The sequence below is a fragment of the Copadichromis virginalis genome, linkage group LG1 (assembly GCF_057382275.1).
Source record: "Copadichromis virginalis isolate Kocher_CV1m ecotype Utaka linkage group LG1, C_Virginalis_male_GT1.1, whole genome shotgun sequence".
Lineage (NCBI taxonomy): Eukaryota > Metazoa > Chordata > Actinopteri > Cichliformes > Cichlidae > Copadichromis > Copadichromis virginalis.
Window position 1 is genome coordinate 29466032 of NC_140618.1, and position 23944 is coordinate 29489975.

General features: G+C 41.8%; 2 protein-coding genes across 4 annotated transcripts; one reads left to right on the forward strand and one right to left on the reverse strand.

Moving 5' to 3' along the window:
• Positions 1 to 842: 842 nt before the first annotated feature.
• Positions 843 to 5780, forward strand: dtwd1 (DTW motif tRNA-uridine aminocarboxypropyltransferase 1). 2 transcript variants are annotated; one of them, XM_085458343.1, is made up of 5 exons: positions 843 to 1021; positions 2697 to 2998; positions 3176 to 3313; positions 4887 to 5163; positions 5286 to 5780. In XM_085458343.1, exons 2-5 carry the CDS (start codon positions 2699 to 2701, stop codon positions 5513 to 5515), a joined length of 945 nt encoding a protein of 314 aa, XP_085314469.1. In that variant the 5' UTR covers positions 843 to 1021; positions 2697 to 2698; the 3' UTR covers positions 5516 to 5780. The 2 variants fall into 2 exon arrangements, with proteins under 2 accessions (XP_085314469.1, XP_085314476.1); XM_085458350.1 differs by lacking the exon at positions 843 to 1021 and adding an exon at positions 1155 to 1571.
• On the reverse strand, positions 5678 to 23157 carry nnt2 (nicotinamide nucleotide transhydrogenase 2). 2 transcript variants are annotated; one of them, XM_085458332.1, is made up of 22 exons: positions 23034 to 23157; positions 22197 to 22363; positions 21248 to 21477; positions 20727 to 20926; positions 20557 to 20644; positions 20326 to 20414; positions 20052 to 20239; positions 19360 to 19493; positions 19041 to 19232; positions 18384 to 18534; positions 15553 to 15714; positions 15351 to 15461; positions 15096 to 15241; positions 12539 to 12734; positions 11589 to 11822; positions 10903 to 11063; positions 10551 to 10730; positions 10313 to 10472; positions 6810 to 6891; positions 6546 to 6664; positions 6099 to 6214; positions 5678 to 5998 (listed from the first exon to the last, which is right to left on the reverse strand). In XM_085458332.1, exons 2-22 carry the CDS (start codon positions 22324 to 22326, stop codon positions 5852 to 5854), a joined length of 3216 nt encoding a protein of 1071 aa, XP_085314458.1. In that variant the 5' UTR covers positions 22327 to 22363; positions 23034 to 23157; the 3' UTR covers positions 5678 to 5851. The 2 variants fall into 2 exon arrangements, with proteins under 2 accessions (XP_085314458.1, XP_085314452.1); XM_085458326.1 differs by lacking the exon at positions 23034 to 23157 and adding an exon at positions 22461 to 22582.
• Positions 23158 to 23944: the final 787 nt, after the last annotated feature.

Here is a 23944-nt window from a genome sequence, read left to right on the forward strand (position 1 = left end):
GATAGAAACCGCATATGTATACAAATAGTACTTGTATGAAAGGGTGAATGAGGCAAGCTGGATAAAGTCCTTTGAGTGCTCAGATAGAGCTGAAAAGTGCTACAAAGATCCAATCCATTTACCAAAATATTACCATATTATTGTGTGTTTACAAATAGAGATATACAGATATATACTAAAAGCCAAATATCTTTTTCTATATCAGGAAAATCTCTACCTTTATTTCTGTTTTTGAATTGCTTCCACACTCAACCTGTTCCAGATTTTGACTCGTAAACACTAAAACATTTTCTGGTAGTACACACATTAATATAGTTTTGAAGTTGCTAAAAACCCCTTAAATTACAGCTATGTTCTCTACAGAAAACATACTTTGAATATTTCCTGGTAGCAAATTATTTTTTGCTCCAAGCAAAATGTGTGCTTTCTGGAATTTGTAATTATTGCCACGGACCAGATTCATATGAATAAGCAGAGTCTCTAAGGATTTTTCTTTAAGGTTATTTTTAATATATTATTTTAAATATTTTTGAGAACTATGCACAACTCTTTTTAAATTGCCTAAAATGTTGTATTTTTAAATGCAACAAAAAGCATCACAATACACTGTGTGTCTAATATTAAACTTGTAATTTAACTTGTACATTTAAAATCTAGAGGTTTACATGATCATAAACTGTGTTTTATTTTAAGAAAAAAATTTTTTTTCTTTCTAACGTTTACCGAAATACATAAGAGCGAGAGTTGACGTTCATTGGCTGCTAGTATGAGTAACTTAAATCTAACTTCGTAATTTTATTTTACTGGATTAAAGCACACTCATTTATTCACTTTACTTTGATACATTTTGAAAATTAACCATCTATAAATATATATTTATAAATCGCCTGCCATAACACCCCCAAAGGGCACCGAGTAGCACATTCGTTGCTTAGCGACAGGTAACTACCCAGCATTTCCTTCACACGGAGCTGTGCTTCCGGCGTAGAAGAAGACGCTCATACCGTTGTGCACTTCATTGGTAGGCACTTTTATAATGGGACTTCTTTTTGTAGCTAAGCTAGTGAACCCAGTTGAGCTAACAGTGCACAACAGTGCATCCGTCTTCATTTGATCTTCGCTCCTCTTAACTAGACTTTTTGACTTGTGTCTGTTAACGCTAGCAGCGGGGGCTGAGGAAACGTGACGCTTGCTAACAGAAGCTAGCTCCACTATGTTGAAGCATGGGCAGTGTAAAATACTGACTCTTTTATACTGTCTGTGGTTTCAAAGAAAAGTAACTGCAAGCTGCAGGTGTACGGTTTCTGCTCTATCACATCTCACTGCGCTAGAGAGAGGTTAAAGAGAGCAACGTTTCATGTTGTTTATCCATGTGCTAATTACTAATCTGTATTTAGCAAACGCGCTACACTCGGACACCAGCGTTTCCCCATTAGCTGATGCTTACGATCCCCCATGTTTATCAGAAATTCAACAGTATGTACATACAATCACTGGCCCCTTGATTAGGCACACCCTGCTAGTTTAATCTTCAGAGGTGCGTTAATTCTACGTGTCATCGATTCATCAAGGTGATGTAAACTTTTGATTCACAGTCGCTACAGATTGGCCAGTTTGCCAAGAATATCTTCCCCACACCATTACACCAATACCAGTACTGTTAATACAATCCATGATGGATCCATGCTCTCATGCTGTTTTTGCCAAATTGTGATCTTACCATTTGAAAATTGAGACTCAGACCATGCAACATTTTTCCAGTCTTCAATTTTACCAGTTGTTGCCTCAGTCTCCTGTTCTTAGCAGACAGGAGCAGCACCTGATGTGGTCCTTTGCTACTGTAGTCATCAACATGTTTCTTCAGAGATGCTCTCTGCATTCCTTGGTTGTAACGAGTGGTTAATGAATTACTCTTGCCTTGCGATCAGATTGATGCAATCTGGCCATTCTCCTCTCACCTCTGGCAGACATTTTCACCTACAGAACTGACACTTTTCTTCCTATTGTCTTTAAACCCCAGTAGCTCAGATTAGCCCATCTGGCATCAACAGCCATGGGTTTCTCCTTCTTTCTGATGCTTGCTTTGAACTTCATCTCATCTTCTCTTCATGTCCTCTGGAACCATGTCTACTATCCTAAATGGATTATGTTACTGCTATGTGATTGACTAATTAGATATTTCCATTAACAAGATTTATGGTTTTCTGTTTTCTAAGAACTTCTATCTCAGTGACTGTGCTCACAATGTGATGTTTGGGACTTTGACGTGTTCATATTTGAACCAGAAATGGGTAATGTCATATAATGTGATCTTATTCAGTTACCAGAACTAACATGATGATCTTGCCACTCGTATTAATTTATACTAGCTTCTAATCTGGCCAATGTAAAATCATAAGACGCTACAATAAAATAGTTAAATGAAACATTATTTTTAAAAGATTTACTCATTCCAAGAGTTACAATGCTCTGTTTTATGAAATTTTTTAGATGAAAAGCATTCAAGCTGCACCGTACTATCACAGCAACAAATTTTCCAATCTAATCATTACCAGTCACGCACAATTTTAATGAACTCTTAGCTCTATAACTAGCTTTTTCCATGTTATTGTGTCCTTTGAGTTTAAGTCTTTGTAAATGTTAGATTATTTATGTCTGCTAATATTGGCATTATTTGCTCTGTTATTCTTCATCAGCTATGAGTGTACTTGTGCTCCAAGACAAGTCTGTCAACAGAGCAAAAATGAGCGGCCTGGATCAGGACCAGCGTCATCATCCCAGTTGCCGGGAAAAAACACTGGCCTCTGATTCATCCGACTCCCGTGAGCTTCCCAGTCAGCAGCTCCAGGGGCTCAAATTGGCATCACATGCAGTGCTAGAGGAAGCACAGCAAAGGGGCAGGTTAAAGTGCTCTAAATGTGGAGGCTCGAGGATGTTCTTCTGCTACACATGCTGCTCCTTAGTGGGCATGAGCCTGCAAGATGTCCCCACAGTGAAGGTTTGTAGGAGGTTAGGACTCACCTGCTTTGTCTTTTAACAGAGGCCTTCACCATTGTCTTAATTGGTTGCAAAATGCCTTTTTTTTTAATTATTTAACGTTAAATATTTTGGCATGATGTTGCTGAAATCCAACTCTCCCCTCGACCTGACTTTACACACTGTGTGTTACACTCAGCTTCCTGTGAAGATAGACATCATCAAGCATCCCAACGAGACAGATGGCAAGAGCACTGCCATCCACGCCAAGATTCTCGCACCCAGTGACATCACAATATATACTTACCCCTGCATACCTGAATACCAAAAAGACAAGGTTAGTTCTTTTTTATCCTTGTAGTTGTGTTTTTTATCCTAAAAGAAAGAATGGAGTTTATTTAACTGTAAAACATGCTGTCTGCCTTGTACCTTATGTGGCTTCAGCTAACAATTACGTTTATGATTGATTCATCTGGAAATTACTTCCCAGAAAACTTTTTTGTATCTTCACTTGTCTTGTTTTCACTACTCAGTCAAATAGCATATTCAGTTTTCTATGACACAACACAGAAAAGCATGTGGCATGTTTTGTTTGGAAACAGAGGTTAAATTGATCATCAAAAGTGATTTTCTCTCATCTACTAATCCATGTGTGTCAAACATATGGCTTACAGGCCAGAACAGCGCTTCAAAAGATCCCATCAGGCCTGCTGGATGGCTTGTTGGAGTGTATAATATAAAGAGCGGGGCGGCATATGTAGTTTTTGGACTTTTCTGTGTATTTAGTACCAAAAAGACTTAAAAGCTTCGAGAACTAAAAGGGATCGTGCGAACTGTTATTTTCATCCGATCCAGTGGTCGGAATCATTGTAAGTTTAAAAACTTTCTCAGTGACAAAAACATTACACAAGCACACCATAGCAAACTGAGGAAAGGTGATTGCGCAAAGGAGCTGCGCCCGTGTGTTTCACTGAGCTCACTATACAACAGTCTTGAGTCACTCACCATTTTTTCTTCCAAGACGAAAGCAATTTTTTTGTTATTGAGCAATAGTTCTTCAGGCTTTCTGAAGGTCTATCAAAGTTTGTCTTTGGATTTTGGCTGCTTTTTCACTCATTGTTTTTAGTCCAGTCTTTATACCTGACCATTTTATTAAGAGGAATGTTTGTTTTGTTTTTTTGGTTTGTTAAGCCACTCCCCTTTTGTAAACTGATGGTTCCCTTTCAGAATTTACTTTACACTAAAACCAATGGAAGTAGTTGAGTATTTATTATGCAGCGGCTTTTGCTAGTTTTGAACCAATGTCTGATATCACTGACTTAGCATTTTCTTTGGCATCTATTAGTCTTTTTCTTTATATTGTTGCTTACAATAATTCTCGATACTATGTTGAATTAACTGTATTCATTTCTATTTTAGTGCAGAAATCTAATTTAAGCGTATGTTCTGAAACTGTTGCTCTCCACTAAAGTCAAATTGTAAATGCTTATCTTTTGCATTTTGTACCGTTGTTTATTTTCAGCATAAAAATCTTAGATTTTTACCCAGTCTGCAAACAACCAGTGAAACATTTCTAAAAGATTTAGATTTATTTGCTGCAGCTCCATTCTTCAGTTCAAAGCTCACAGCACTTATGCAATCAGATTGTTATTTCAGCTGAATGAGTTTAGTCCACAAGCCATACATTTGTATTGTTTTTCTTGTCTTCTCATTTATTTAAATCAATTGATTTAGTGTTTTCACTTCTTCAACTTTATCCCTCACCTGTCAAACAGTTTACATCCTGTTCTCTGCTTCCTAAATTTAGCCTTTTATAAATCACCCCACTGTAAAAACACGTGTTCGAGACACATTTTATGCCCCAGCACAGTTTGCATGATGGCGTTCCTCTCCGTCTTCGCTCGCTCCAGGTGGTGTTGGTATTCCCTGGTCCGAGGGCCGTCTCAGTTCAAGACATGATGAAGTGTTTACATGACAGGTCACACGACTCCGCTGATGAACCGTGCAGAAAGAGGTTAAAAACTGAGCAAGTTCAAGGTTCCACACGCACGTCTGAGAGCTCAGAGTCGGGGACGCCAGATGAAGCAAAAAGCTCAGTGTCAAAGGTGGATCCCCTACACAGGGTGGTCTTCATTGACAGCACATGGAACCAGACCAATAAGATCAGCACAGACGAGAGACTGCAAGGTAATCATGAAAGATTGCATTTGAGTGGGTTTCCAAAGAACTCGAGACTGCTGGTGATTATTCACTCACAATTGAATTTACCATGATCTCACGATGTTGTGACTGACGTGTTTCTCCCCCAGATTTGCTCCAGGTAGAGTTGAAGATGAGAAAAACGTGTTTCTGGCGTCATCAAAAGGGCAAGCCGGACACTTATCTAGCTACTATCGAAGCCATATATTATTTTCTCATGGACTTCCACGAGCATTGCCTCGACGAGGAGTACAGCGGAGAATACGACAACCTTCTCTTCTTCTACTCCTACCTGCACTCAGTTGTTAACAAAGCCAAAACCTCTGCTGGAAAATGCTGAAGAGGACAGACTAAAAGACATCAAACACTGTAGCTGAAGCGTTTTATGTTAATAGATTCTGATTATGCAGAAAAATAATTTTTAGTTTTTGAACTTGAATGACATTTTCTTATGCATGAATGGACAGTGTGACCGTAGTAGTACAAAGAAAGGAATTTCTGATACATTTAAACATTTTAATTTACAAATTAGTGCACAATGATGTTTGTGTTCTGCTGTAATCACATTTGTTGCAGACCCAATAAACTTGTTTTTGTAAAATAGGTATCTCACATGCCAAAAATTGTAATAACTTTTAAGTTCTTAACAATTGTACACGGCAGTAATGAGTTGTAATTAGTAGAAGGTCTCTCGGATCTTTGCTTGCAGACTGTCACAAGTTTTCTTGGCATCTCCCAGCAACATAGATGTGTTGGGCTTGTAGAAAATGGGGTTATCTACTGCAGCGTAGCCCACACCCAAAGTACGCTTCATCACTATCACCTGGTGGTAATAGTAAGAAAAGAAGGTGGTATATGATTAGATTTTTCTTATTTTGGTACTATATCCTCAAACACATTTCATCTAATAAAGGCAGACCAACCTGTTTGGACTTCCACACCTCCAGGACCGGCATGCCAGCAATTATAGAGTTGGGATCTTCTTGCGCCGCCGAATTCACCGTGTCATTGGCACCGATGACCAGCGCCAAGTCTGTCTCTGTGGGTCATAAACATTTACACGTTTACGCACAAGGCGGATGAACTCAAACTCCGGCGCTGCACTAATCTCCCTCCACCATAAACAGAACCATGTGTGTCAGCCTGCGTGCCTGGTTGCTAAGAAAACAATGAGTGTTGTCCTAATAACTTGGCACATCCAAGTATCCAGACATAACATGTGGCCACTTCAAGCGCAGATGAAAAGGAACGGATGCGTTTATTACAAATCACCAATCGAGTAATTTAATCCAACACCTCCCTGCCAAAGTGACGTGTAACGGTAAATATAACAGATCTTTCTAGAATTTATTTTTAAAAACGGAGCTTGCCTGGGAAGTCGTCATTGATCTCATCCATCTCCAGGACCACGTCATAGGGAACGCCAGCCTCGGCCAAGAGTACGTTCAGCTGGCCGGGCATACGACCGGCCACTGGGTGGATGCCAAACCTGTTGGAGATGTTACAGCACATCACTGATTTTTCACTGAAAACTTGTCACACACACACACACACACACACACACACACACACACACAGATAAAAGAATGTCCTGCCTTGTGTGTGTATATACACACACGTGTGTACAAACTAACCTCACAGTCTTGCCTTGTTCCTTCAGCATCTTCACCATATCTGCAATAGGATACTGGGCTTTGGCCGCACACAGACCCCAACCTAACAACATAAATATAGAAACTTGCAATAGCTGAGCAAATTGGCCTTAGTAGGAATATAATGGTTATATCTTATCTACATACTCCATAATCCCTTTAGGTTGCTTGAGTCTCCTGTCAAACAGCTTTTCTTTTATTGGATGGGTGCCTGGTCATAGATAAGCATTTCACAGCTATTGTTCATTTCTAAATGACAGGCACAGCAGTCCTGCAGGACAACAGTAAAGCCACATATTCATCACCCTTCATTCCTTCTTTTGTCCTCCACCACCACAAGACTCCTCTCTGTGTTAAATCATAGCAGCCAAAAGTCTGAGAGACATTTTTCTAAGGAAAACTTTTGCATGTGTGGTGTGCATTGGGGTCCCCTGCGTGCAAAGAGCTAGTTACCCTCTGTCTGCATAACCCCTGCTTAACCCTGGTGGTCAGGTACCTTCTAGAGTTCAGCATTACCCCTAATCGAGTTTTTCCAAGCCAGTGACTTGTATCCTGTATCTTCTATAATTCCCCAAACAGCCGGAGCCTTCTGTTTCCTCACTGCCGTGCTTTGTTGTTGACAGCACATGGAGAGTCTGGACCGAGTAGCCCTTATGATTTTTCACTGTTTCTCTAATCAAACCAGCATGTTCGACCACACAGCTGTCTCTGCACCAATTCGGAGCCATTGGAAAAAAAACAGCAATCCTGGTATCCAAGCTACACGGAGTGGTTCCTCTCGCACAGGCCGTTCAACAGCTACTCATTTGTCAGACAAGTCTGGCTTTTCTGCTTAATAAATCATGATGTGGGCATTATCTCACACTCTGAAATCCAAACCACCATTATTTAGGCCCCGTGGACAGTTTGTGAACAAACTACTCCCTCTTGTGGTCACTACAGTTCAGCATTCTGAGTTTAATGAAAACACTACCATCAGATGCCTGACCATTTCCAAGTACTCTGCAAAACATTTGGGCTTTCCCAGAGCTGTTTTTGATCTCACAGAGCAACTTTTTTTGCTTGGTTTTTTTGGTCAGGTGAAAGCAGTTATGTGGGAGATAGATGATGGTACTGATCTAAACTAATGATCTGAAAAATGACATTTGGACTCCACGCCATCTACTGACAGGAGCACCAATATAAATCTCTTATGTTAGTCCAAGTTTCTTTCTACACCTGTCTACACCCGTCTCTAAAGGGCTCCATCTGTTTCCAGCACCGTCTCCACCCTCAACTGGGGGAAAAAAGTTTTTCTACTTATGTAGAAGATTTAAAGCTTCCACCAAAATTTGCTTACAGACAAAGTGGCAAATGACAAAAGTAGCTGACCTTTGAAGAAAAATATAAATCATGGTGGAGCATTCTTCCAATGCACTGATTGCAAGCTGGCTTTAGCCCAAATTCTAACAGTTTATATCAGTTTACATAATTTTTTGTGCAGCACTAAAAAAAAAAAAAAAATTCCCCAGATGAAACAACTTATAGCTAAGGACTTCAAAAATGAGGAAACTTTGGATGAAGCACAGTGTTATCTAACTTGCTACCTGCTCTTCATGTCTGCTTAAGACTTAATTAACAACTGATAACACAACACACCTGAAACCAATGTTGGAGTGCCAAAAACAGTTTCTTAAATGGCCATTTGAAGCTAACACAAAGAAATAGACATACCAAAACACTTTGTCTCCATTTTAACTCATCTTTTTAAATTCAATCTTTGAGCTTAAAGACATGGCTTCATTAACACATAGATGCCATTACAGGTGGCTATATATCTGTCTGCTGGCCTTCACCTCAGCTAATTCATTTTGCTGGAAACCCTTCAAACGTGAGACCCAGGGAGCCAGAACTGGCCAGCCAAAGAATCCAAGCTAGCCCACCGAATCAGCTATGGAAAAGACTTACAGCTTTTCCTACTAATAAAGACCTTCCACATCGATTATACCAAAGTAAATTAATAGATAAGCAGATCACAGAAACTTCCCGTTTTTATGCTTTACAATCTTTTTTTAAAAGGACATTATCAGTCTCTTAAATAAACAAAGGGGATTTCGACCAGTCCAGCCCACTTAAGGTCAAAGTAGGCTGTACGTGGCACAATGTAAAATGAGTTTGACATCCTTCCTTTAGCCCTGCATTTGTAATGCTTATCTGATAAATAATATGGCACGCTCTGAGACAGCCAATTAAAAAAAATTAAATAAAATCCAAGATCCAGTTCAGTGAGTAAGATTGCATTATTTTACCTGCATGTTACATAGTATACACAGTAGACGTTTATTATGCATTTTCTTAGTGCATTATGCTCAAGTTGTTCTCCATATTGGACATGGCCCAATGACTCGTCATTTTAAAAAAAAATTAAAAGAAATGATGTATCTTCATTCGCTGCAACCTGGAATCCCTCCCCAATCAAACAGGGTGTTACACCAAAAACCTCCTTAGAATAGCTTTGGTCACTAGATTGCTGTGGTCAACCATATTTTGCCACCATTAAATATAAGAGCAGCGCAAGGTTATCACCAGCAGGTTGGGGGGAAACAAACAAAAATAAAACAGCACATTTTCCCTATCAGCCTGTAGATGCCAGAAAGTCACTGTCTAACCTCTAGGCTTTTATGAATAGGGTCTTCATTCACTTGATCCAACATGACGACACAGGATTCTTCTTCTCTCGCTCTCCCTCTCTCTTCTCCTTTCGGCGTCTCCCTTTAGTGGTCGCCACAGCAATTCATCTGCCTCTATCTCACCCCTCCCCAGCATCCTCGTCTGTCACACCCACCCTCTGCATGTCCTTCACTACATCCATGAATCTTCTCTGTGGTCTTTCTCTTTTCCTCTTGCCCGGTAGCTCCATCTTCAACATCCTTTGTCCAATATATCCACCATTCCTCTTTTGCCCATCTCTGAACTATATCAGCTTTGCGTCTCCAACTTTGTTTCCAAGCTGATCAGCCTGCTCTGTTCCTCTGATGTACCCAAATGAAAATCTTAGCATCTTCAGCTCTGCCAACTCCATTTACGCTTCCTATTTCCTAGTCTCCAAACCATACATTACAGCAGGTCCCTCTACCATCTTGTAAACCTTTCCTTTCACTCCTGCTGCTATCTTTCTGTCAAAAATCATCTCAGTCTTTCCACTATCCTAAATCTCCACCTGCTCCACCCTGCCTGAACCCTTTTCTTCACCTCTCTTGTGCACTGTCCATTGCTTTTGGATGGTCGGATACACTGCTAATCAAACTAGATAGTGCAACCTAATAACTAAATACAGTCACTTACAAGTGGGGTACTATTGTGGTAATATAGGTACCTACATTAAACGAAACAAACTGATAAAAGATCAGTTTCACAGATTGGTTGGTTAGAAAAAGTTACCAATGACAAAGCTGAAAATTACATTCCTCAACAGTGCTTCGAGACATCTGTAAAACAGTGTGTACCTGGAGTAATGATGATGTTGTTGGCTTCTTTGATTATGTCAATGGTTTGGTCCACATTGACCTCGGTGTGAGTGCCAACAATCTCCATGGGCTTACCACCCAATGTTGAGGTGGTGCCGTACCCGCCCAGGATCACGTTTGGCAGGGAGCGGTTCATAGCCTTGAGGAAGAAGCAGCCCAGTGACACGTTTGTATCCTTTTACTTCATGCATAATGCTGGAAATGTGCATCTACTCACCACACACATGATGTAGGAGAGGATTGCACCAGAGGAGCCAATCAGCGCTCCAACAATTGTCATGAGATTGTTGTCAAGCAAGAAGCCTTCGGCACATAGTGCCCATCCTGAGTAGCTGTTCAGCACAGTAATGACCACGGGCATGTCAGCACCTCCGATGGCTGCTGTTAGCGTTACACCCTATGACAGGTTGAATCAGAAAAACAAACAAGTATTTTAACATATTCCAAGTTAGCTAAAACAATTCTTACATTAAAAATCAACTGCTGAAATGTAAATTCACTGAAAGAGATGTTGCCAATCCCCCCCACCCCCTGCCTGTTGGCAGCTTTAATAATGGTCACAAACTCACCATGACAGTGGAAAGCCCAGACACTCCCAGCAGGCACCCCATGCCAGTACCATAACTGGAACTAAGCATAAAGGGCACCATGCCTCCAACAGATGCTGCCATCAGACTGGCATTCAGCATGTGCCGTCCAGGTAGCAGCAGGGGGGCAGAGCTCAAAAGACCTACAACCAAAAAACACATTTTTCAGAGAGGGAAGAGAAACTGTTCTCACACTTTTGTAGGGTTTAAAAGGAACAAGACAAAACAAGTGAGCGTGCTTTTCTTTAACCAGTGTCAGGTGTCTTTGAACCCTCAGACTTATCTGCGAAAGCCTCTAATCAGCTGTCTGAGCGTCTGTCTCATCCACAAATCAGCCAGCAACCCTCTACCAACCACAGCCATCCAGTCACTGGCCTGCCCTTCCCATGGCAAATTACCAGAGAGCTTCTCATGTGTTCCTCTTGATTGGTCGGCCTAAAGCGCAAATTAGAGAGTGCTGACACTTACACAGAAACTCCTGGATTTAAGAGGGGATCTTTGGCTTTCAGTAGATGAAAGGAACAATCAGCAGCCGGCCAGACAACCTGATGTGTTTTCATAGAGATTTGTGTGTAATAAGAAGAGCTATGGTCAGATCTGACAGGGACTGACCTCGTCAGATATGGACTGACAATGTGCAAATGAGAGATTAGTGTCAGATCGATTACCTTGAAGCTTGCCATAGGCCACCAGTGATCCACTGAATGTGACGCCTCCGATGTAAGTGCCCAGGTAAGCCACAGTCTTGAGCACACCTGCAGCTGGGTGAGTATCCAGGTGAGGGTACTCAATCATATACTCGGCAATGCATGTGAGAACAGCCGCCAGGCCCACAAGGCTGTGGAAAGCTGCCACAAGCTGGGGCAAGTCTGAGATTTCAATACGCTTGGCAATGGTCAGACCTGTAGTTGAGATATGAAGAAAGTTTAAAAAAAAAAAAAAAATTTAAAAAAGCAGCCAAAAAAAAGTTAAACACCAGAACTACACTTCGCATGCACATTGGCAGAGTCTGACTGCTAGAAACATTTAGGGCATTGAAAAAAAAACATGAAATTAAAAAAAGAAGAAAGAAAAAAGGGGAAAAAATGGTTAAAAGGCAGACACCTGCTTCTAGTTATGGGGCCTGTTCTTCAAAAGGTAATCCCAGGAGTTCAAAGTTGAGGATTTAATTGCGTTTTCTTGAAAACTAAGCGGCTCTTAATGCTGTGTGTATGCGCTCATTCTTAGGATGATTACACTGCCATTCATCTTCCTGCTTCTTAAATTACGATTAACATGTACAACAGAGTGATTGATGCATGTTATGAATTAGCTAGGAGGAGCTAATAACGAAACAAACCGCTAGACTTCAGAGGAGTCATGCCGAAACTTGATCAATTTGTTTTTTATTGAAAACTGAAACCTTGAGGTGCTACGTTATTTGCAAGTCTCCTTCACATGACCCAATGAAACAGCAGGGCATACCGCTTGAGTTGTTATAAGATGAAATTAGAAGCGCTGTGACGCTACAGTGGGCATTTTGCAGCACAAGAGGTTTTTTTGGGGGGCAGTTTAAGTAAAGAAATATCAGTGAACACAATATCATATCCATTTTAGTTGAATGCATGGAGCCACCTACCCAGGGTTCCCCCACCGGCCATAGCCAGAGACATCTGAGACAGCAGCTCCGGTGAGGGTTTGAGGGCACCGAGGGTGGCAGCAAGGCCCCCTGCCACTCCCATCATGCCGAGGGCGTTCCCCAAGCGACTGCTGCTCTGGGCAGACAGGCCGGCCAGCGCCCCGACACAGCACAAACCTGAGCCTAAGTACATCATCTGAGGAGAAAAAGTGAGAATCAGCATTTTATCATAGCTACATGTTGAGAATGGATCAATAAGTCATCAAAGAATCGAGAAGCAGGATGAAAATTAGTTTAAAGATGAGAGGTAATCCCAATTAAATGAAAGCTTCTGATCTAGACCTGACATCAAAGTGGACCCAGTCTGTTAATCTACAGGGTTTTTTTTTTTTTGTTTTGTTTTTGTTTTTTAAATAGTCTTACATTCTACTTATCATCTTTGTATGGCTCACACTTAAAGAAAATCCCTATATAGCCTCTACCAGGCCTTGATACAGCCCCACAGTGAACTCCCTCAAAGAAAAGATTTGAATAGCAGGTGGGTTGGTTTCTGTGCTCAAGCCAGAACTGTGTACCTGACATGACCATAATGAGAGTTTCCCCATCTCACTGACTCATGCAGACCCAAGAGTAGAAAGGGAAAAAAACATGTTTAAAACGCATCCACTACTGCAGTAACAGAATCTATGTGAGAGAAAAAAATATATATAAAAAGCTTAATAGGTTCTCTAGGGCGCATCGTTCCAAAACCAGCTGAGAGATCCTCCCAGTACAGCATGCCCAAACACTTCACCTTGGAGGTCTCTAACCAGATGCATCTCAGAAAATTCAAATATTTAAAAGAAGTTCAGTATTTCCCATCAGTTAGTTACAACAAGTGAAAATTTTATATATTGTAGACTCAAAAAAATATGTCATTAGAAGAACAGTATAAATACCTGTAAATGATTCAGCCTACTTAATACACACAACCACAATCATGGAGAAGACTGCTGACTGGACACTTGTATAGATGATTATCACTGAGTCTCTTCTCAAGCAGGATCATTGACTCTTTTCATAGAAGGTCATTAATATAGCACATCAAAACACGTTAATGGAAAGTTGACTGAAATGGAAAAGTGTGGTAGTAACAAGAAAAGTGTCCACAGGTAATAGGGACGCCTGCAGCCTTGAGAGGTTTGTTAAAAAAGAAGTTGATTCAAGAGCTTTGGAGAACGAGTGGACTGAGGCTGGGGTTTGATCTTCCTAAGATCAAACAAAGATCAGAGACAAAGTCAAAAGCATCTTACCTGGGTCAATCTAAAAAATGACTGGACTATTGTGCAGTGGTCCGAAGCCTTTCTTTGCAGATGAAAGTACATTTCACTTTTTATTTCTAAATCAAGGTCCAAGAGTCTGGAGGGAGCGCAAAGAGGCACACAAGCCGAGGTGTTTGAAATCCAGAGTGAATTTCCTGCAGTCTGATGGTTTGAGATGCCACATCATCTGCCAGTGTTGCTGATGTTTGGCCCACTGTGTTTTATCAACTCCAGAGTCAGTGCAGCTGTCTGCAAGGAGGCTTTAGAGAGCTTCAAGTTTCCATCTGCTGACAAGCTTTATGAAGATGTTGATTTTCTTTTCCCAGCAGGACACGTCACTTTCACACCGTGCCAAAACTAGTACCAAATGGCCTGCTGACCATGTTATTACTGTGCAAGACGGGCCAGACAACTTGACCTGATGAGAAACACCTGATCCAATACAGACAAGCTATCAAAGTAGCATGGGCTTCAGAAACAACTCAACAGATCCACAAGCGGATTGCCTCCATGGCAACCTGATGCAGTAATTCATGCAACAATCCAGTACTGAGAGCAAGAACAAACACACTCTTCAGAAGTTGGACATTTCTGTATTTGAAATCCTTTTTTGATCGCGCTTAACTTTTCTATTAAACTGACATAACTGCATTTATGTTCATATATGGTAAGCCATATTTAAAGTTAACATAATATTTCAGTTTCAGTCTAATAAATATAAAAATTAAATTATGCATTTATTTCATGGTATCTTCATTTTGTAAGATACAAATTTATACATGAAATTAGATGCACTTTCTAGCAAGCAGAGGTCACCACACTAAAGTACCAGACAGAGTACCATCTACTCTACAACAGCGGTCCCCAATCCCCGGGCCTCGGACTGGTACCGGTCTATGAGTCGTTGGGTACAGGTCCGCGAGAGTTATGGCTCGGGTGTGAAATTTATGGTTTTCAGGGTTTTTATCATTAACTCGGTTTCCCTCAGTCTTTTCCAGTGTCTTATGAATAAAACTTTTTTGCTACCAGTACAGGTTTTATTTTGTTGATTAGTACAACAAATCCAAGACATCTTAAAGGCCGGTCGGTGAAAATATTGTCAGACATAAACTGGTCTGTGGCACAAAAAAGGTTGGGGACCGCTGCTCTACAAACAATTAATTTCACTGTCACGCTACTTAATGCACATTACATTAAGTAGGGGATTGTCAGTGGAAACAAATCTGAGTGAGATGACATGATGTGCATCGTCTCACCTGCTCGATGCTGTACCCAGCAGCCACAGAGGCTCCATATCCTCCAACAAATGTAGCCCCAGGCAGCAAATACAGGTAATTGTACTCAGGAGGGTCGGTGGGCCGTTTAAACATGTCCAGCATCCTCTGGGTGATCAGAAAACCACCTGCACAGGTGCAGAAATAAATGAATGAATTAGCCGTTTTCATTTGTTTGGGTGGGAAATTATTTATGTTCACTGAAGCCATTTTTGTGTCCAGTGTTGAATGTCACACCAGCAATGTTGATGGAGGAAACGAAGGCAGCAGCCAGAGCAAGACTCTCGGGCAGGGAAGAAGGTGTGAGACCTCCACCCATCAGCACCAGGCCTCCCACCGCAGTCAGACCTGACAGAAAAGAATTTGTTAACAAATAAAAAGGAATCACTCAAATATCACCACATCTATACAGATTTTCATGACTTTAATGAGTTCTGACCTGAGATGGCATTGGTGACGGACATGAGAGGTGAGTGCAGAGCGGGGGTCACACCCCACACAGTGTGGTATCCCACTATCCCACCCAAACCAAAGGTGGTGACCATCTGAGTGAAAGCAGCATTGGGCGAGATGATGCCTAGAGCCAGACAGGTAGACAGGCCTAGAGAGAGACAGAGCAAGGCAGTGTTGCTGTTGCCATGTTTGTGCTTTCCCTGCTGCTGTAGTTTCAAGTTTGGTTTCCAGTCCCTTCTTAACCATTGAAGGAATGGAATAACTGAATAAGACAAATAAACATGTCGTTTTATTACCAGCTATTATGATTCATAGTTTCTCTGAAAGAAGTGAAGCGAAATGTTTGAATTTACTGAAAAATATATTCATCGCTGTGCTCAGTTACAGGGGGGCTTCCAAAGGTCACAGTAAGATCTGTTACAATGACTTGTTTTAAAAATGGAAAAATTACAAAGTCAGACTGGAAAGTAAAGGATTTTTCCCCTCATGAATCTTACAATGAAATCCCAAAGAGACATGCTTAAATTGCAAATTGCTTTTCTTGTCCACATACAAAGGTTTCCAGCACATATCCATTATGTAGAAAAGCAGTCCCACTTTACATTTCTTAGTTTTTGGCATACTTGCCATACCCAAATGTTTCAGATCAAACAGATTTTAATATTGGATAACCTGAGTAAACAGGTTTTTAAGGGGGAAAAAGCCACCCCAACCTACCTGAAACTTCTATGTGAAAAACCACCTCCCCCCTAAATGTAATAACTGGTTGAGCCACCCTTGGCAGCAAGAACTGCAATCAAGCATGTGCAAAAACTGGAAATGGGTCTCTCGTGACTGTGGAGGAATTTTGGCCCACTCTTCTTTGCAGAATTGTAATTCAGCCACATTGGAGGATTTGAGCACGAATAACCTGTTTAACCTCCTAAGACCCAAACTTCATGGTATGCATTTGTAATTTCGCTTTGCCATTTGGGCTGATTGGGAGCTGATGAATGTAACAACAAAGAGTTACGCAATTTATTTTTTTTAACTGATTTTTGTTTCTGAGAAAAATGAGAGCCACATATGAGGACATTCACATTAAATTTCGATTGAACAGTGGCAGCATGATGTCCTCGTAAGTGGATATCAGGCCCTTGTAGAGCAAAGTTTAGTATTTTGGTCTAGACAACCCAAAATGTGATGTCCACATATGTGGATGCCAGGTCCTAGGAGGTTAAGGTCAAGCATCTAAATCTGATTCAAGTCCACAATTTGATTAGACAACTCCAAAACCTTCATTTTGTTTTTTTAAGACATCAACAGATGGACTTTCTGGTGTGTTTTCAGATCACTGTCCTTCTGCATAACCCAAGTGTGCTTGAGCTTTGGGCTATAAACTCATGGCCAGACATTCTCCTTCAGGATTTTCTGGTAGAGACCAGAATTCATTGTTCCATCAGTTATGGCGAGTTGTACAGGTCTTGAAACAGCAAAGCAACCCCTGACCATTACATTACCACCACCATGTTTGATTGCTGGTATGATGTTCTTTTCATTAAAGGCTGTGTATGCCAGATGTAACTGGACTCAGATCTTCCAAAGATTGTTTTAACTTTTACCTGAAAGGCCAGGTAGGTTTGGGTAGCTTTTTTTCCTTAATAAATGAAATAATCATTTAAAAACTTCTGCATTTACTTAAGTTATCTTTGTCTAATATTAATGTCACACTAACACAAGCCATTTAAACTAGGGATGTCCAACTTGAGTCCTCGAGAGCTACTGTCCTGCTGCTTTTAGATCAGGGGTAGGCAACTTCAGGCCTCGAGTGCCAGTGTCCTGCAGGTTTTAGATGTGTCCTTGATCCAACGCAGCTGATTCAAATGGCTAAATTTCCTCCTAACAAACGGCGGATGAGGGCTGCCCGAAGAGTAAACTTCAAGTACTGAATATCATGTCACTTATTTATGTGCAAATGTTTAATAACGAAGAACATTAAAACATTACTGCTGGCCACATGTCGGCAAAGTTATGTGACATTAGTGACGTTTGTACTAACTTGGTTTTAAAGCCTTTACTTTAAAATATACGCCGTTCAATAGCTGACCTTAATCTTACAGAGAATGATCAAAGCTCATGTAGAAACAAACAAAGAAATGAACAAAAGATTTTCTCCTTCATTTCTGTCAAACAAAGCTGTATGATTTAGTATCATGGTTGCTAGGCAACCTGGGCAGCGCAACGGAGGCTAGACCGTCCCATTTCACAAGCCTCGCACTTCCGGCCTTAGCGGTCTTTAAGTACGCGGCCCTTGAGGATCGTTGAGGCTGCGTACTTTAAGGCTGCAGACCCTGAATTGGGATACAGCCCATGTTCTCCAGAGGTCTGGGAATGAACTAATCATTTGATTCAGATGTGCTGACCCAGGGTGATATCTAAAACCTGCAGGACACTGGCACTCGAGGCCTGGAGTTGTCTACCCCTGTTTTAGATGCGTCCCTACTCTAACACAGCTGAATCAGATTGTTGGATTACCTCTTTTCAGCATGCCATCCATTTTGGCAAAGGTCTGATAACAAGCCAGTATTTGATTCAGGTGTGTTGGAACAAGGATGCGCTTAAAAGCTGCAGGACGGTAGCTCTCGAGGACTGGAGTTGGACACCCCTGATTTAAACCAAAAGATAGTGAAAATTGATATTTTACTTTAATTGGATTATTTGCATGCTTTAATTTCAGTACAAATTAATGTTTTACACAGAACAAATCCTCTCAGTGAAGCCAAATAAAGCAGTGCTAAATGTCCCAGAAGTCTGAATACGTCTGTGTTTGTGTTTAACCTGCAGTGTAGACACCAGCAGAGGTCATGGTGCGGTTGAAGGGCGAAACGGACGCCACTTTCTCGGCCTCCAACTCTGCAACCGTTTTCTGTTTCACCGGCGATGGCGGGACTGTTTTTGGAAGGGGTGATGGGAACATGTTCTTGCCTTCCTGAATGCACCAGAAAACACACAAGAAGACCAGAGTGAGGAGAGAGGAGTCCACAAAAGATTTGCGTGAGAAACAGACATCAAGACTTTCACACAGTGGGTGAGCTCTCGAACACGAACTCGTGGACGGCACAGGGGATTACGCTAAACAAAAAAGCAATCACAAACCAGTTAGCAGTGGTTTTGAAAGATAAATTCTCTTTTAAGGGGCTGAATAATGCTTAGTGTAACAAGAGGTAAGCTGATATGTCCTATTGAGGTTGCGTGCTTATTCTGCCATAAACAATGTGTCAAAGCTAAATTCCTGGAAAAGTGTATTTTGAAACGTTCATAACATTCTTGCTGGGATCCAACTTGAGCTATTCCCAGCTGGGACTCTGTTTTGGTACTCAATTGGCGCTCTAGCCAAGCATGACAGGATCTGACAGCGCATGAGAGGGAAGGAGGGATGCCAGTGGGGATGGAAGCTGACAGGAGACAGTCACACGAAAAAAAAAAAAACTCCACCTTCATAACAAGAGTCCCACGGATGACGTGGTCAATTGTTCCATAATCAAATTCTTCTTTGGGCTCATAGTGGAAGTATTCCTTGTCTGGACTAATGGCCTTCAGAAGCTTCAGTATGTTGTTTGAATATAGACTGCTGGCTTGGGTGGCCATGCGGCTGGGCAGGTCTGAGTAGCCGATGTGTGTTACTCCCTAGTTAACAAAAAAGTACATTATTCATACATAAATAAATCATATATATCCCAAATCAGAAATACATATTTTGCATTCCTTAAAATTATCCAGTTTATCCAAATGTGCAAGCTAGGCCAAAACGTACCCTGTAAACATGCAGCTGTCCGGGCTTTGTGGTCTCGATGTTGCCCCCTGCCTCTGCAGCTAGATCCACCACTACAGAGCCATCCTTCATAGACTCTACAAACTCCTTTTTGATCAGTATGGGTGCACGCTTCCCTGAGTGAGCATAGGACCACAGGTAGAAAGGAATGAGATGCATCAAACAGCATCATGCTGTCTAACAAAGAGGATAGTCAATCCGTATTAAAGATGTAGTGACCCTCATGAAAGCGACATTATGGGGTTGATGGGGCTTAAGCCATAGACAGTATAGAAAAATTGGACGAGGCCACTGTGCCATCATACGTTGGTTAGTTAGATCTAGTTGCAAAGTCCAAAGCGGAGGCTTTTCGCCATCGCCACCTCTTTTGAAAGTGATGAGTGAGGGGCAGACTAGCAGACAATTTACTCAAGTGTCAACAGATAAAATTATACGTTGCTTATGTTTAGGACCAACTCCCACGAAGCCTACTGAGTCCTTAGCTGCTAGATTAAATAAAATAAGCCAACAGCGAGTGAAATTCTCAGCACACTTGCAGAGCAATATTTCATATGTTTATCTCTAATTGACGTTCAGTGTTGCTGTGGAAAAGATGAAATAAAAGCAAATAGTGATGAAACTTTTGATGCCAAACGATAAAGGCAAAAGTGGCTTAAAGTACCGATGTGACTCACCGGGAATCAGGGCAGTGCTGACAATAATGTCGACCTCTTTACACTGCTTGGCAAAAAGAGCCATCTCAGCCTCGATGAACTCCTTTGACATCTCCTTGGCATAACCGCCAACACCCTCGCCAGACTCTTTGAGGTCTACTTCTAAAGGCTCAGCCCCAAACGACTTGAACTGCTCCAGAGCAGCTGGCCTGAAAGTCAAGAAGCAGCCAGCCTATCAGCAAAATTCTGTCCATCATTAATAAGCCTGCAGTTTGAGGCGTTGCCAACCTTATACCTGGTATCAAACCCTCTGACTATGGCTCCCATTGACTTAGCTGCCCCGGCTGCTGCCAAACCAGCCACTCCACCTCCAATAACCAGGACCTGTTTACAACAGAAACATCCAAATGTACCAAGATTTCACTTCACACTTCATTTTTTATTTTAAGTATACTGAAAGGAAAGAAAACGCTGTACTGACTGTCGAAATAGATCATGCTTGGTTGAGTAAAACATAGACTATTACCTTAGCTGGAGGCACTTTTCCTGCAGCTGTAATCTGACCAGTAAAGAACCTGCCAAAGTGGTTGGCAGCCAGAACCACAGCCTTGTACCTACATAACAAAAACTCAAGTCACATTTACATTAACTAAACAAACAGATGAAATCTGGACTTAAAAATACATTTTTGTTTACCCAGCAATGTTAGCCATGGAACTGAGTGCATCGTAGCCTTGTGCAATGGTAACTCTGGGCACCTGATCCATGGCCAGCACAGTGCTCTGCCTCTGTGACAGCTTATTCATCAGCTCCTGGTTCTGTGCTGGATAGATGAAGCTCACCAGGGTGGATTTGGGTTTCAGGAGATCTACCTCACTCAAACTGGGGGCTCGAACCTAAAAAGAAAAAAAAAAATCTATTTTCCACTCACAATTAAATATAACTGACAGATATGTGGATCTAGTTTGCTTATGTAGCAGCAAATCAAAACATCAGTGCTCATTTTCACAAAGTATACAGATTACTCAAACCAGAGGAGAGTGGTTACTTTGACTGGAACATATCAGGAAGCTCAAAGTGATCATTGGTGTCAGATGCTGCACTGAGATGAGTCTATAGTATGAGGCCTTAAGAAGATTGTTGGTGATTACGGTTTCTGAGCTGTGAAGCTGCAAAGAAGAGTCTGATCTGCGGCCCAAAGCATGCCGGGTACGAACCTTAAGGACCAAGTCTGAGCCGAGGGCTCCCTTAACATCAGTAATGGTGGCTCCAGCATCTCTGTACTGCTGATCGGAGAATTTTGATTCGTCCCCGGCGCCGCTTTCCACCTGCACCCTGAAGCCCTGTTTGACCAGCGCCTGCACCCCAGCCGGAGACAGCGCCACGCGACGCTCATTCTGTAACGTCTCCTTAGGAACTCCAACCACCAGGTCCTTGTAGAGCACACCTGAGGTCAAAAAAACAAAACAAAAAGAAAAAGGGGGAAATAAAACAATGCAGCCGAGAGTGAAGAACTTGGAACTTGTCACACACAAAAAAAATATGCACAAGACATAAGTTTATCTTCTTTTACGCAACAACGCAGCAGGCATGCGCGTACAGCTGAGATTTGCGTTGCTGGAAACAGTGTCAGGTTACACATTTCTCTCCCTACATGGTGTAGTGACCTCGCCACCATGGAGACATTATTAGCAGGTGATTGGCACCAGGCCAGCACACACACAGAGGCCCTGCAGTCCTATGCAGACACACTCCAAAGTCAAACTCAAAAGATTTCAGCAACTCAAAACTTTGACGAGCACTCTGTGCCGTGTGCCTCGCACACAGCACAGGCTCCATACACAAAAGGCTGTCATCAGAATCAGCCGCATTGCTGTCAAGTTTTTACAGGTCACCTTTAACTGACCTCTCGTCCGCTCTCACATGTTAGCAGCTCTCACGAGCAAAGCCGCCGTCTGCTTTATAGCAGCTTTCCCTATTTTGAGAACATCTCTAGCAACCTGCTGCAAACAGTTTGTGATCTGCAGTGGAAGTTTTCCACTCCTTTGGCCGGCCGGAGCTTGTCCTTGAGTGAACCGTTACGCTCTCATTCCTCAAGTCAGACACGAGAAAGCACGCAAGCCCAGCCTGTCCTCTGTGAAGCAGAGAGATTTGTAAATTTCCTACCTCTGGAGGCCTTTTGGTCCCATAACACAGGGAAAGTCCTGAAATGCCTCCTTCCAGGGAACTTCAGATGGACCCCTCGCTGGGACAGAATGACAGAGGAGCTACAGATGCAGCGGAGAAGGGTCGACATGGCTGCTGAGCGTCCGCCCTGAGGCTCCTACTAAGCTCTTGATTACGAACACAAACAAGGAGAAGTAGAGGTTGGCGATAAGGCGACACTACATCTACAGTCAAATAAAAAAGAACATAATTTTTTAAAAATACCCTCAAAGCAAGTCCCGGGCCCCCCTTTCCCCAAGTCACACACTCAGACTATGCGTGCTGCGAGGCCTACAAACAGCAGAGTGACATTTCAGCCGCACACACACATGCAGAGCACAGGGTTGATTACACACTCCAGGCTTCTCTTCGCGAGAACTGGAATTATGACGGCACAGGGGGGAAAGTGTGCCAAGTGTGGCCTGGTTGTTGTGAGCCGGAGAAGAGCAACCAGTGTGCAGATAACAAAGGGGGGGCTGGAGGGGGGGCAGCTCAGATACAGTCAAGACTGGAAAAAATGTGGTGTTTACAAATGTTGGTCTGTCTTATATAAAGACAAATAATGCCACAACCAGAAAGACAAAACAAAACACATGACTGTGGAAACTTGTCATACTTTGGTTGATGTTTTGATTTCTGAGTCACAACAACGTTTTGCTGTTTACCTTCCCTCCCATTCATTCATTCATTCATTCATTCATTTTACTGAATCACACTCAAATCACTGCTCCTCATTCTCCAGTAATCTAGTCACACACTCAAAGACCGGCTGATGGACTTGCTTGTTCTCACACTTGCCTTTCAGGTTTCCAGAAAGAGCGGGTTTCACAGCAGTGTCACCTGCGAGGTTCCTATACCCCCAAAATCCTTCCCGTCTGCTTGCAAGGAGAGACAGACGACCTTCCACAGTTTCCTTATCACTGCCGGACTATTTGAGTATAAATAGTAAGCCCACGTGACTTCAGTCATCACCACCTCTGAAGCAGCTAAACTCCTTCAGGCCCTGCGCAGGCTGATACACTGCCACACTCCCACAGAATTAAGGGCTGGATTAAGACGCCCGGGAAGGAAGACACTGGCTGGTCATTTTATTTTAGAGCGGATGAACCGACCGGCTATGGTCCTTACTGTGCAATAAAGTAGCTGTTAAAACAGTATCAGTAAGAACAAACACTTTCAGTCTATCTTGGGCACAAGTAATTGGGGACTACCTGGTGTCGGTGTTGTTAATTAGGCCAGTGAGCATTTTCGTTTCTGCACACAAGGTGACGCCAGAGAGTCAGAGAACGCTGTCCCACCTGTAAATGGTTGGACGGCAAAAACTATTACTGCTCCCTCTCTTTGTTAGTCCCTGTCACGTGATAATGCAATCTTATCGGTTTATAAATTAATATTTACATTTATATTTACATAAAATCCCATAATTGCATTATAGATAGATAGATAGATAGATAGATAGGAACAATTAATAATAATGGTAATTACGGGAATAAAATCATTATTATATTATATTATATTATATTATATTATTCTTTTTTAATGTTTACTTGATATTTGAGGAATAACCTCAGTACAAAACATGTAGCCAAACATTTATTCACACAATAATAGGTCATTTTTAGCAGGTAGGGTTTTTAAAGTATCTTATCCATAGTTTTCTAATGATTGTTGTTTATGGCAAATTCTTTTTCACTTATTTTCATTCCAAT